Raw genomic sequence first — 15,264 nt, 5'->3', positions numbered from 1 at the left:
TTTGTGAGAGAGGGAGCAGTGTGGGGGCGGGGCTTAAGTGTTGCGTGAGCGTCGGAGGGCGGAGTCGTTGGAACGGCAGTGATTGGATGGCGGGACTTTTTTATTTATTTAACGGGGGCAGGTTCAACGCTGCAGCGTCTTGCTCCGGGAAATAGACGCTGCGGCGCGCAAGGTGTAGCAACTTCTCGTGCATTTATTTAGTGCACGCGGAGTTATAGTAGCGGTGCTTGTTACGTGCCTCGGATAATAGACCCCATTGCGTCCAATGGGATTTCTCATAAGTAAGTGTGGTTATACTAGAGCAGTGATGGGCAACCTTTTTAGCTTGGTGTGTTAAAATTTGCCCCAAAACTGAGCATAACTCGGGTGGTGTGTCACTTGGAGAAAAAAACTATAATTTCACGATATTTATAGTTTAAATAACAAAAATGTATAATTCCAATATATAACTGTATTTAATAAACCAAAAAAATAATTATTTAACTTATTTATTTTTTAAAAAAATATTTAAAAAGGGGGAAAAATAAGGCAAAACCCAGAGGTCTTTCCTAGTGGGACTCTTGGCTCAAGCCTTCCTCCAACGTTGGGCCTATGCCTCCTTCTGGCCCTCTTTGGCCCACCTCTCCCCTCACTCCCACTCCTTGAGAGGAGGTTTAAAATGCATTGAGGTTGACCCCCTCTTCCCCTTGCGTTTTTTTTTGCACCCACCACGGTCTCCTGCTTCAGTCTCCCAGATTTTTAACAGCTTCCCGGCTTTGTTTCACCCAGCCTTGTACCGCAGTATTATTATTATTATTATTATTATTATTATTATTATTATTATTATTATTATTATTATTATTTTAAAGAAAGGGGGGTGGGGAAGGGGGAGAGAAAAGGCTCCCTTCTCAAAAACAGTCAGACAAGCAGGTTTCAATTTAAAGGCAGTGCCAACCAGCAGTCAAACAACAGTGACAAAAGGGGGAGTGAGAAGTGGGGTAGGTGAGGATGATAAGGAGGAAATGAGTAAAGGGGGGGGGATTTGGTGTATAAAATGAAGGGGGGGGTCAATGTATTAAAAGTGGGAGATGGGGGTGATAATAGTGATGTAGAAGTGTTGATATTGGCGGGGAGGGGGAAAGGGGGATTTTTTTAAAAAAATGAAGTTAAAAAGTAAAAGTAATAATAATAATAAAGGTAACAAAAATGTGGGAAGATTTTTAAACGGTAAGAAGTATAGCTAAAGGGGAGGAAAAAAGACGAGGAGGGTAGGGAAATAAAGTGGTAATAATACTAAAAATATTGGTTAATTTTTTTAAAAAAATGTTTTTAAAGGACTTTTTTTAAAAAAAGAAAAAAAATAATAAAAATGAGAAGAAAAAGGAAATAAAAATTTATATTTAAAGCAAAAAGAAAGAAACATTATTTAAAAAATTTGCAGAAGCGGGGTCTTTCCAATGAGCCTCCCTCCGGGCTCCGATTTGCTTTTGGCTCGCCTATGGAGGGGTGGGTGGGCCGGGGTCGGGCTCAGCCGTGCGCTTCCCCACGGCCTTAGTTTGCCCACCTACGTCTCCTCCTCTCCCTCGGTGATGGTTGCGGCGGCGGTAGCAGTGGCAGCCCAACGGCTGGGCCTCTCCCTTCCCCCCTCATGCTTGTTCCTGGGTCCTCCTGCCCCAGAGTTCCGGGTGGCCAGGCGTCCCGGCGCAATGGAGCAGCAGCAGGGGGGTAAGACAGAGGCTCCTTGCCTCAAAGGCGAGGGGTGGGAGTGGCAGCGGCGGGGCCTCGGCAACAAGGTCTGGGCTCTCCTCTATCCCCTCCAGGGCACCGACACTCTGCGGGGTGGGCTGACCCAGGCCTCGGGGCTTTGGAGCTCTTCTCGGCCGAAGGCCGGGTGTCCTCATCTCCGGCCTCCCACGACGAGCGACCAGCAACAATCAGCGGGAAACTGGAAATGGCGGCGGCGGAGGTTTTCCGCTGCCGGACGGAAGTAAGGTCGAAGATCCCTCCACGTGTCACTGAAATGGCTAAGCATGTGAGTGGTGACACGCGTGTCATAGGTTCGCCATCACCGTACTAGAGTGTGGCGGCGTATACACTTTGGAACTCCCTGCCTCTTGAGATCCAGCAGGCACTATTTTACAGCACCTGCTGGAAACCTTCCTGTTTAGACAATACTACGCAGATGCTTAGAAAATTGGGTGATTCTAATCTGTTTTTCGTATTTACACTTTTGTATGCTCTTGATGTATGGTTGTGCCCCCCCCCCCAATTTTACTGCGATTTTTATTTTTATTTTTTATTTTTTTTTGCAATATGCCCATAATACTCATAATACTGTACATAATACATAATACTCATTCCACACCTGGAAGAAAGGGATCTTTTAGAGTGGCAGGATCTACTCTTGGAATTCCCCGCATAGGGACATAGGCCTATGGACATTCACTGTACTATTCGGTATGTGCTTAAGGTTTTTTGTTTTGTTTAGGCAAGCTTATCAAGATATATGTTTTATTCCTTTTTAGCTGTTGTTGATTTTCATAATCCTTTAGATATTTTTAATACCGGTGTTGAACCTTTTTCATCATTTTATTTATTTATTTAATATAAACTTTATTTAATTTCTTCTTAAAAGAGATACAAAAAAATCAATTTATAAAAGAAAATATACAATCACATATCCAAAAAAAGAATACAGTACATAAACAATTAGAAAGGAAAAAGAGGAAAAAGAGAAAGAATGATAGTTTAAAAAAAGAACAATGAAAAATCAGAATTTAAAATTGACTCCCAATTGTTTGTACATCGTTTCCATTAACAGTCCATTAACAGTCATTTCTGTCTTGCTATTTCTAATATAATATCTTACAAAAAAAGAATTAAATCTATCTTACATTTATCTCTTCCTATATGTGTCTCATAAGCATATCACTAGCTCTGTTTTAAAACCTTTATTCAAATACTCCTCTACCTATTTCCACTCTGCCTTATATTTTTGATTGGCTACAAAATATAATCGCCACTGTCATCTTGGCTAAATTCATAAATTCCACTAGCTTTATTTGCCATTCTTGAACCGTTGGGATTTCCTCCCCCTTCCATTTTTGAGCTATCATGCTGCTGCGCATGCATACAAAAATATATTCTTACTATCATCTGGAATATTTTCAGGAATCATGCTCAGTAAGAAGGCTTCTGGTTTTTTCCCAAAAACGTGATTCTTAACATCCTTTTTAATTTTTCATTCTAAAATCCACCATTTTTTTTACATTGCCACCAACAATAAAAATAACTGCCTACTTTATCCTTGCATTTCCAACATTTATTTGATTTGGTTTTGAAATTTTTTGCCAATTTTTCCAGTGTTAAATGCCACCTATATACCAGTTTCATAATATTTTCCTTAATTCCTGAACAAGCTGTGAATTTCATATCAGATTTCCATAGCTTATCCCACTGGTTTCTATATATTGGTCTTCCCAAATCCTGTGCCCCCTTTATACAACACATTTTACCTCTTCATCTTTTAGTTCCCATTCTAACAGAAATTTATATATTTTTGCTAGAGGTTTATTGATATTTTCCACCAAAAGTTCTTGCAATTTCAATTTATTTTGTGAAAAGCCAATCTCCCTATGTTTTTAAATAAGCTTTGGATTTGGTAATATTGAAGCCAGCTTGTGCAATGTTGTCTAATTTGTGAATACGGTTTTAATATGATTTGATCCTCTTCTTTTCTTGTGAATTCCTGATAGGTTAACCATTTTCCCTCCTTACAGCGGCTATTCATTACAATCATCTCCATTGGGGCAGCCCACCAGCAGTCTTTGGTTCAAGAATATTTCTATGTTCTTCCCAGATTTTAAATAAAGGTTTTTGATTATATGGTCCATAAATCCTTTATGACTTCCTCTCTATTTGAGTAATAGATAAGAGTGCCATCCCGTAACATTCCTAAACCTTCTAACTCCAATAGTTATTTATTCTCCAACACAATCCAGTCTTTGATCCAACATAAACCAGCCGAGGCATAATATAATTTAAGATCTGGTACCCCCCCAACCTCCTCTTTCTTTTATATCTGTCAATATTTTATATTGAATTCTAGCCCTTTTCCCCAACCAAATGAAATTACTTAGACCTTTCCTCCATACTTCAAATATTTCTCTTTTACTTATGATTGGTAAGATGGGGGAAGTAAATCAGCAAATCTCCATTACACCTGAAGCTCCATCTTTTTCTCCCTTCTCTCCTGTCTTTTCCACCGCTACCCCTTCACTGTCTCTGTTCCTCTCAGCTCTCAATTCCAAGTGGCAGTAAATTTAGTCTTCGTTTTAAATAACGTCATACTCTGCTTTACCTACTTGGTGTCCGGCTCCTCTCTGCAGCCTCCACCATTGAGGGCGCCGGCTCAGAGTCCCGCCTCCCGCCGCCTCTCCTTTTCTTTTCAATTCTATCTCAGCAGTTCACCAGTGTTATGCTCTTCCCCACTCTCAAGAATAATGAAAAAAGAACATACAGGTTTCTGTTTAGCAGTTCCTCTCCACGATGTATCAAAACAATTCTCCGACCTCGCTGTCCGGCCTGGGTCTTCCATTTCCCAATTCATGCAGCTTCACTTATTTGCAGGTCAGTTGCGTTTTTTCTTTTTCTCAATTATATTGGAGAGTCTCGGGTGCTTGCTAGGCGGGTTCTATGGCGTCTTGCCAAGGGGTAACTCATTTTGTTCTGTGTCTGGCTCCTCTCCATAACCTCCACTATCAAAGTGCCGGCACAGAGTTCTGCCCTCCGATGCCGCTTTTTAGCTTTCCCAGTGAAAGCCATGTACTTTCGCTTTTAAGGGGAGGATTTTAGACGCTAAATCCCCCCCCCAGTTTTTACCCCCAGCTGTTGGTTAGCCCCGTTGAAGCGGAGCTCTGTTCCCCCCCCCCGACCCGCTCACTAGCGCACCCTGGCAACCTGTGTTGAACCATTTTTATTGATAGCTCTTAGTGTTTGGTACTGTAGGCCCATTACAGTGGTACCTCTACTTACAAATAACTCTACTTACGAATTTTTCTACTTACAAATGGAGCTCCGTCCGCCATCTTGGATGCGGTTTAGAAAGGATTTTTTTCTACTTACGAATTTTTTCTCCCAATGCATTCCTATGGGATTCGACTTACAATTTTTTTCGACTTACAAATGTGTGTTCGGAACGCATTAAATTTGTAAGTAGAGGTACCACTGTATAAAAAAAGTCAAGGGGTAGATGAATTTTGTTTTTGAAAATAAATTCCACCATTCCTCCAAGGAGGCATTGCTCATCAGTGAGGCAGGCTGGGTCGAGGTGGTAACTGACTGATCCAAGCAGCATTCGAAATTCACCAGGTGCCAGGCACAGTTTGCACTTGGCTGTCAGCCTCTTGCGACCAAGTGAAGATGCCCGGGCGCAAGGATGGCACCTGACATCTCCGCCATCTAAAGGTGCATGCCTAGGGGATCCCTGGATCTTGCCTGTTTTCACACACTAGCAACACACCCTGTAGAATTCTATCCATTCTATTTCATCTGCACAATCGGAATGAATTTCAGGAACCAAAAATTCATATTGAAAAATGCAGCTTTCCAGCCATCTGGGCTCAAAATGGCAACTAGGCATTCCGTTTGGGTGACGGTAACCCTGGTTTAAGGAGCCCTTATTGGCATCCGGCTTATATATCTTGAGTTTCTAACACTGGATCCAAGGTCTCCTAGTGAAGTTCATGGCCGAGTGGGGATTCAAACATGACCATGATGAGTTCAGAGTGGGCACATGTATAGCTTGGGTGCATGCAGGGTCTTTCAACACAATCACTTCAACGTTGGCAGAGGGGTAGGGTTGGGTGGGGAAGTTGCCCATTACCACAGTCCTTTCCCCTTATCTTTTATTTATTCAATTAAATCATATTCTGGACCACTTCATCTAAGAAGGCCCTGAAGCGATTTAACAATAAAAAAGACTGTGAAAACTGTGTCTAGCACAGATACAGACACAGAATGGGATATTTATATGCATTTGTTCTGTCTGGGTTGGTTTATTTGGAATGGTATGTACCCTACTTTTGTTTCTGGGATGCCTTGACATTAGGCAGCTTTCCCCATCCTGGTGCCCTTTTTTGGAGCACATGCAAGGTTAGAGAAGGCTGTTACAAGGGATGACACTAAGGATTCTCTACCTTTAAAAATTGTACAGTCAATAGGAATTTGGGCGTGTTCCAGTTGTCAATCATGCAGGAGTGACGAAAGCTGCCTTTGTTTAAATTCGTCCTTCTCGAAAAGGAGACCTTTGTCCTTTGTTTTTCCTTCATTCTCTGTCTCTTTAAAAAAAAGGGGAGTGGGGAGGGAGCACTAAGCAAAGAAGGAAAAGGGGGTTGACAGTACCTTCTGCAGTCTATCTTTGAGTCAAGGTGTCAAAGAACAATGCAGAAAATCAAAGGGAATTCTCTCCACCTCGAATCTTCAAAAACCGGGGGGGGGGGGGCGGGGGGACCCATCGGACTATTCTGCATCTTAAGTTTTCAAAACTCGATGGACAAAGAAAATACCCTTGGATCTCCCCATAAACCGAACACTTTAAATCCACAGCTGTGAAGTGATCACAGAAATCCATAAAGGCCTATATTTTCATGAATTCTTACTTAACACATAAAATATTTGTGTTGGAATCTCCTGTAGAGGGAACCATCTGTGATGTTAAACTGTCTTAAGCTTCCAACACCCCACCCCTTTTTAAAGTATTTTTAAAAAAGGGCTTCTTTCATACCGCGCAAGGCCTCAGTTTTTATTTTCTTTAAAAGGCATATTTTATTTTGCTTGTGACATGATGTGTTCCCAGCAAAGCGGTAGGTTTGGGATAATTAGCTCAGCGAAGCCTTTGCAGATTCAAATGCCAAGAGTTCTCTGGTGAAGCCAGATGTCGCCCTGTTGAAAATTTTCTAGCTCCTCAGTGGAGCTAGAAGTAGAATGATCTCTTTCGATGAGTGACATTCGTGGAAGTTTTCAAGGAAGCCTGGGGTTCTTTGGATGCATCAGAGGACGACGACAATAGACAGTATGTTTCCTTGAGAGAAAGCATGGCGAGTGCTGGTATGTTCTAGATTTTGATCCCAGTTCATGTGGATCACTGGACTGCTTTTGCGCTCTAGAAAAATGGATGGGGTACAATTTTATTCATTGTATTTATACCCCACCTTTTCCTCTAAGGAACTCAAGGTGTATGTCGTTTTCCCTCATTTCATCCCACAACAACCCTGCGAGGTCGTTTTGGCTGAGAGATGGCAACTGGCCTAGGGTTGCCATATTTCAAGAAGTAAAATTCCTGACACCCTCAAAGTTGGTGGACAGGGCGAGAGGCAAAAGTGGTCAGAGCAACAATTGTGATTGTTACCTTTATACAGTAGATTAGCAATATTGGAGCTCAAGGGCACATTCTAGTGAGGCAAAAGCCACTGAGGTGGGTACTAAGCAAGTTGGGTGTGGGGTTTTCTTAGGGAGAGAGACCTGGAGTAGCCCATTCATCCTCCTGGACTGAGGTTCCACATCTCTGCTCTAGAAGGTGAGAATGTGGAGAGTTTCCTTAGCATTTCATAGCACCTGCAAATAAAGATGACCGCACTGTGAGACCGTAGGCAAGTCTCACGGGAGCATGTTGGTCAGTAATCTCACAGTTCAAAAAATGTGATCGCTACAGACTTAGTTTGAGTGTCAGGCCTAATGAAGAGAGCAGCTCATTCCCGGTTGTCTTCCTCCATGAAAATCAGTTGCCAACACTGAAAGTCTCCGCCTCCTTAGCAGGGCTTTCCCAAAGCAATCGGAGACTGTGCCTGCATGCAGACAACCTCTCCTCCACTCTTTCCATGCCACTTCTGGTTATGGGAGACCAGCAAGGGTAGGGAGCGTGTCGTAGCAGGAGGGGGATACACCTGTGACTCATCTCTCCTCCTCCTCTCTTACCACTTTGCTGCTTTACCTTCTGCCTCTGATTCTGGATTTCTGTCTGCCACAGGCTTTACTGGTCACTAAGCCCTGTTATCTCGTCAGCTTCTGACACCTCCTCTTCCCAGTCTTCTTCCTCGGGCCACTAATCATGGTCTCACCACTACATCCCAGGCTCTGAGCCATCTTCCCTTGGGGGGGGGGTTCCCCGGTTGGATACTCCCTCCCACCATTCCTCTGCATCCAGCCAGTCCGTGACACAGAAACATGCATCCTCCACATCCGCCATATGAAGATAATAGTTCACGAGGCTGCTGTAAAAATTGCACAGGGGTTGCCAACATGGCAACCATGGATGCGCATGTGCTCTCAGAGCCCTTTTCTGGCAGCCACGGGTCACCTCTCCCTGCTCAAATCAGTCTTGAAAGAAGCAGAATCGGTCCTGGATTCCAACATGGTAATAATGTACAGGAAGCCCTTTGAACCCCAAAGCATTGTACAGTATTGTTCTTGTTCGGCATTTTTTCCAGGCATATATGAAAAAGGACTTGTGAACAAAAGCACCCCCCTGTGTTCCAGATTAATGGATGCTCACATTCCCCGTATGTCATATTGCTTTGCAATTTTTATCCAATATGAAGTCTTACAAGGTCGGCTGTCAGATACTAAGTGCCACCACGTGCCGCCAACTGTCAAGCTCAGCATTACATGCCAAGCGTTGTCAAACACCGACTGTCAAATATCAAGCAATGGAATGAAATGCAACCGGCTGCCAAATATGGGCAATATTTGGCAAATATTGAAATAGGCAGAGCATCCAGTGAGTATTTGAACCTTGAAATCAGATGTTATCAGGCGCCAAATGCAAATCACGTTTGGCAAATCTTGAAATATGCACAACATCCTGTGACTATTCAACTTTGGGAGAGGAGTATCCCAGACTCGTGCACAGTCTCGGGGGTGCCAAGACCTCTTCAGTTTTCCTTGTTGTTTTAGGCAATAATCTGAGTAGATCTCTTACACGTTCCTTGCAATATGTTATTAGTCCGCATCAGAAAAACGTTCCCATTGGTCGGAGCCCATTACATGTTTCTGTTCCCACCAGGATGTTAAAGTCACCCTACTTAGAAGGGATGATTGCTCATTAACCCCAGTTTTACTGCTCTTTCCGACTACACTGATGACACGCTTAATGACTGCGGCAGCCTGATAAATTGGACAGTGACCATTTACGATGTCAGTGTGACATTCAAGAGCGTGTATACATGACTTCAAAGGGCATGATGCGGGCTGTAATTTGCAGCTCCATTCATGTTGGTTGTAGCCCATTGGCAATAAGTCAATGAGACAGTGACATTAAATCATTCCCCCCCCCTTTCAAAAAAATTATTCGGAACCCCCTGGTAAATCTAGCAGATAGAAATCTAGCTTCTTTAAATAAGGTTATCAGTCCAACCTTTGCTCTGTGTGACATGGGTCAGCGTCATTGTATAAGAGAGGGAACCTGTGTGAATGGTTGCTCAAAAACCTCTTCGTTTCTCTTCTTTCTTGCTGCTTCTACCATCCCCTTATTGGCAGAGGAGGCCATGCAAGCAGATCGAGCCAAACTTTAGGCGGGACGGTGGGAGGAGCTGGAAAAGAGGAGATAGGAGAGCTATGTCCCATGGAAGAGGGAGCAGGCTTGTTTTCTCCTGCTTTGGGGGTAGGATTCAAACCAAGGGCTTCAAGCTACAAGAAAGGAGATTCCGACCCAACATCCCTAGTCATTTTTCACTAGGCACCAATGACTCCCTTGTCAATCAGTTCTGACTTCATGCATTGACTGGAAGGAAGGCGCCACCAAGCTGATTAATCTCACAGAAATCCCTTCACTTGCCTCCACATCTCCACAATCTCCCTTCTAGGAGGGCTAGAGGCTTACATCTCCTCCTCCTCCTCCTTTTTAGAAAGATAGCTCAGAGTCTGGGCTGTGGTGCAGCCCTACACTGGTTCTCAGCAAGACTCATTCCATGCTTGCTCAGGGAACCTTTTTCTTCTCCTGATATTGTGCAACTTTTGTAACGGAACAATGTGTTTGCTTTGTAAGATTTGCTAGAGCTTCTCATTCAGACATACAAAACTTGGCAGAAGACCAAAGGGTTCCTTCTGATCTCTCAGAGGCTTCCTGAGAGCACAGATGGATGAGCAAGATTCAGCTGGCCCTGAAGCAGGAAGAGGCCATGCCATCCAATCTGGGAGCAGTGGGGGATTCTGGGAAAACTGTGCAGAAGATCCTGGGTGAGGAGGACACCCTCCGCTCAGAGATGCTGAGCCAGCAGTTTAGGCAGTTCTGCTGCCAGGGAGCCAAAGGACCCCTTGCAGCCGACTCTACCACCTTGACTGTCTGTGGCTGAAGCCAGAAAGGCACAAGAAAGTTGAGATGCTGGACCTGGTGATCTTGGAGCAGTTCCTGGCTGTCCTTCCCCCGGAGGTGGAGAGCTGGGTGAGGGAATGCGGAGTGGAGACCAGTTCCCAGGCAGTGGCCCTGGCCGAAGGTTTCCTCCTGAGTCAGGCAGAGGAGAGAAAGCAGGCAAAGAGAAATCGGGTGAGAGAGACTTTCCTCTGGATACTCCCAAGGGGCTCCAAACAGGACAGAGAACATCCAAAAATGCTCTACTGATTGCTCATTCTTTTTCTGGGAAAGCATCCATGTAATGAGATCTAACACCCTTAATGTTTTTATCTTTGTCATTCTCCTCCTAATATTTTTTGCCATTCATTCTCTGTTTTGAATCCTTGTTTCTTTTTCAGGAAAAGGATCATTTTGCAGAAATGGACGTAGATTCCTGTGAGGCAGAGAGGCCACCGTTGGACACCAGAGTTAGGTCACTGGGTAAGGAGGAAGGTGGCTTTTCTCCATTTGGTCTCATTCCGTTGCTTTTCCAACTCATCTTAGGGTTCTTTTCATCTTGTTTTTTTTTTGGGGGGGGGGGAGTTGGGAACAAGGGTTCAGAGGAGGGGAGATATATTTTTGGACAACTGACATGAAATGGGCGCAAACCTCCAAATGCACTCAGCAGGGGTCTTTCCAATGAGCCTCCCTCCGGGCTACAATTTGCTTTTGGCTCGCCTATGGAGGGGTGGGTGGGCTTGGGCCGGGGCCGGGCTCAGCCGTGCGCTTCCCCACGGCCTTAGTTTGCCCACCTACGTCTCCTCCTCTCCCTCGGTGATGGTTGCGGCAGCGGTAGCAGTGGCAGCCCAACGGCTGGGCCTCTCCCTTCCCCCCTCATGCTTGTTCCTGGGTCCTCCTGCCCCAGAGTTCCGGGTGGCCAGGCGTCCCGGCGCAATGGAGCAGCAGCAGGGGGGTAAGACAGAGGCTCCTTGCCTCAAAGGCGAGGGGTGGGAGTGGCAGCGGCGGGGCCTCGGCAACAAGGTCTGGGCTCTCCTCCTTCCCCTCCAGGGCACCGACACTCTGCGGGGTGGGCTGACCCAGGCCTCGGGGCTTTGGAGCTCTGCTCGGCCGAAGGCCGGGTGTCCTCATCTCCGGCCTCCCACGACGAGCGACCAGCAACAATCAGTGGGAAACTGGAAATGGTGGCGGCGGCGGTTTTCCGCTGCTAAGCATGTGAGTGGTGACACGCGTGTCATAGGTTCGCCATCACCGTACTAGAGTGTGGCGGCGTGTACACTTTGGAACTCCCTGCCTCTTGAGATCCAGCAGGCACTATTTTACAGCACCTGCTGGAAACCTTCCTGTTTAGACAATACTACGCAGATGCTTAGAAAATTGGGTGATTCTAATCTGTTTTTCGTATTTACACTTTTGTATGCTCTTGATGTATGGTTGTGACCCCCCCCCCCCATTTTACTGCGATTTTTATTTTTATTTTTAAATTTTAATTTTTTTTTGCAATATGCCCATAATACTCATAATACTGTACATAATACATAATACTCATTCCACACCTGGAAGAAAGGGATCTTTTAGAGTGGTAGGATCTACTCTTGGAATTCCCCGCATAGGGACATAGGCCTATGGACATTCACTGTACTATTCGGTATGTGCTTAAGGTTTTTTTTTTGTTTTGTTTAGGCAAGCTTATCAAGATATATGTTTTATTCCTTTTTAGCTGTTGACGATTTTCATAATCCTTTAGATATTTTTAATACCGGTGTTGAACCATTTTCATCATTTTATTTATTTATTTAATATAAACTTTATTTAATTTCTTCTTAAAAGAGATACAAAAAAATCAATTTATAAAAGAAAATATACAATCTCATATCCAAAAAAAAGAATACAGTACATAAACAATTAGAAAGGAAAAAGAGGAAAAAGAGAAAGAATGATAGTTTAAAAAAAGAACAATGAAAAATCAGAATTTAAAATTGACTCCCAATTGTTTGTACATCGTTTCCATTAACAGTCATTTCTGTCTTGCTATTTCTAATATAATATCTTACAAAAAAGAATTAAATCTATCTTACATTTATCTCTTCCTATATGTGTCTCATTCTAAGCATATCACTAGCTCTGTTTTAAAACCTTTATTCAAATACTCCTCTACCTATTTCCACTCTGCCTTATATTTTTGATTGGCTACATTCCTAATCGCCACTGTCATCTTGGCTAAATTCATAAATTCCACTAGCTTTATTTGCCATTCTTGAACCGTTGGGATTTCCTCCCCCTTCCATTTTTGAGCTATCATGCTGCTGCGCATGCATACAAAAATATATTCTTACTATCATCTGGAATATTTTCAGGAATCATGCTCAGTAAGAAGGCTTCTGGTTTTTTCCCCAAAACGTGATTCTTAACATCCTTTTTAATTTTTCATTCTAAAATCCACCAATTTTTTTACATTGCCACCAACAATAAAAATAACTGCCTACTTTATCCTTGCATTTCCAACATTTATTTGATTTGGTTTGGTTTTGAAAAATTTTGGTGGCTTTTCTCCATTTGGTCTCATTCCGTTGCTTTTCCAACTCATCTTAGGGTTCTTTTCATCTTGTTTTTTTTTTGGGGGGGGGAGTTGGGAACAAGGGTTCAGAGGAGGGGAGATATATTTTTGGACAACTGACATGAAATGGGCGCAAACCTCCAAATGCACTCAGCAGGTAAGGCTTTCTCAAAGGCCCATCTGTGGTTAGAGATGCCCTGTTTCACCTGTGAGAGCAGGCACTCCTGGCATCCTACTTACCTTTTATCTCTTGCAGGTGACAGAATGATGCCGGCAAGACTTCCTAATCCGTCTTTTCATGGGGGCAGAAGGGAAGCAGCGGCTGTGGAACCAGATCAGGTCTGGGGAAGATGCCTTGTGCGGACAGAGGCTGAGGGATGGAGCAATGCCATGGACTGGTTGGGCAGAGTGGAATGGTGGGAGGAAGCAGCTGGGGAACCAGGAAAGGAAGACGGCTCAGAGCCGAAGGATTGGAGGTGGAAGAAGGACGGGCAGTCGGGGGGAAAGCCTGGGAAGAGGAGGTGTCAGAAGCTGAAGGCATAACAGGGCTTAGTGAGCTGGGAGACACTTTGGCAGAATGCAGTGCAGAATCAGAGGTGAGTGGGAGGAGGGAGGTCGAGAGGCAGAGGTGAGTCAGGAGAAGGAGGAGCCACCAGTGGCTCCCTCTCCTTCTGCCAGAAGCCACCCTCCCTGCTTTTCTCTCAGAGCCAGGAGGCGTCTGACAATGGAGGAGCAAAGGCAGGCTGCACTGTTCGGTCACTTGCCAGAAGAACCCAGAGGGGAGGGGACTTAGAAAGCTGTGGGGAGCCAAGGGCCTTCACTCTCAGCAGCTGAGTTCGTGAAGGAATTCGACTCAATATTGATCCAGAGCAGAATTCAAATGTATAATTAGCAGAGTAAAAACCTAAACATGTTATACCATTCCCAAAAATAGACCAGAGGCAATTGTATTTCATCCAGCAGAGCTTTATTGCTATTGTAACTATTTGTTTTATTACTGTGGAATTTCCAAAAGAAAGCATTTGTAAAAATAAAAATAAAAAATAGTAAGTGACATTACTGAAATAAATGCACTTTTTGATAATATTCTAATTTTCCGAGTTTCACCTGTAGTCAATAAATTTACTCCATTCCCTCTAGAACTTTGTCTTTCCCTGGTTTCGGATCCCGCAGGTCAGCATAGTCTATGCCAGTTCAGCATAGTCCATCATCTTTGTTTGCCATTCCTTAAACATCTTTTTCAGTTCATTATAAATCATTTCCCAAAATCCTTCTACTTTCTCACATGTCCACCACATATGAAAAAATTTAACATCTTTATCTTTACATTTCTAGCATGCTTTATTACTCATCCTGTACATTTTAGCAAATTTCACCTGTACATTTTAGCAAATTTTCATTACATTTTCTTTCAAGGCGGTACATGCTGTAAATTTCAATGTTTCATTCCATAATTTCAACCACGCGTCATACTCAATATTATAACCAAAATCCATTGCCCATTTTATCATCACTTCTTTCATCAATTCATCTCTTGTAAACCATTCAAAACCATCTTTTGTAAACAAAACGTTATAAATTTTAGATAACAATTTACTTCTGCCTTCCAACAATTCAATTTGAAATTTAGACTTTTTTCCTGAATCACAGTTTCCCTCACACAAGACGCCCCACAAAGTAGCCTGTGGGAAATTGTAGACATTTGTTCAATGGATGTACCCTGAGGTGGGTCCCCTACATTTAATCGCTTTTTCTTTGTGGTGGTGGTGATGATGCTATATTATTTATACCCTGCCCATCTGGCTGGGTTTCCCCAGCCACACTGGGTGACTTCCAACAAAATATTAAAAATACAATAAATCTAGCTGAGTTTGCAAGGAAGAATTTGGGTGGGGAGTCCTTGGCCAAAGAAGCAGTGCTTCCCCTAATGTACCCCATCTCATTGGATCCAGCAGGGAATGACACGGGGGGGGGCAGCACAGAACCCCCCCCCCAGTGAAGTTTGGAGGACGAGTCAAGAAGGATAGCTGGTCATTGGAAGGCAAACTTACCCAAAGCCTTCAAAATGGGCCCTTCCCTGCATTTTGCAACACAATTCCCCAGCTCAGCAATGTGTACTAGGATCAAGCAGGCACCATCAACATTATCTATTGCTTTAGTTCCTAAAATTTATACACCGCTTGATTTTAAAAAGCAACCACCACATCCACTAGCATAATTGAGTTGAATTACCACCCAGTCCTGTTTTTTTTTAAGTCGTCCAGTTTCCCTGCCCACACAGAACCAGTTGGTTCCAAGAAGCAGGAGGGCAAGAAGAGCGGCAGTCCAGACCCCAATGAATGGCAGGTGCATCAAAGGGAGAGTTGGCCAGCGGGGCCAGTGA

General features: G+C 43.7%; 1 protein-coding gene across 1 annotated transcript; it reads left to right on the top strand.

The window, feature by feature from the left end:
- The first annotated feature begins 1,711 nt into the window (after nucleotides 1–1,711).
- Nucleotides 1,712–13,793, top strand: LOC148686042 (uncharacterized). Its single transcript, XM_088668419.1, has 3 exons — nucleotides 1,712–2,011; nucleotides 10,726–10,807; nucleotides 13,138–13,793. The coding sequence occupies exons 1-3, from the start codon at nucleotides 1,931–1,933 to the stop codon at nucleotides 13,422–13,424; spliced, it is 450 nt and encodes a 149-aa protein (XP_088524545.1). The 5' UTR covers nucleotides 1,712–1,930; the 3' UTR covers nucleotides 13,425–13,793.
- Nucleotides 13,794–15,264: the final 1,471 nt, after the last annotated feature.

The sequence above is a fragment of the Zootoca vivipara genome, chromosome 4, assembly GCF_965207765.1.
Source record: "Zootoca vivipara chromosome 4, rZooViv2.hap1.1, whole genome shotgun sequence".
NCBI lineage: Eukaryota > Metazoa > Chordata > Lepidosauria > Squamata > Lacertidae > Zootoca > Zootoca vivipara.
Note: the sequence above shows the minus strand (reverse complement) of the source record. Positions and strands in the feature narration are given on the sequence as shown.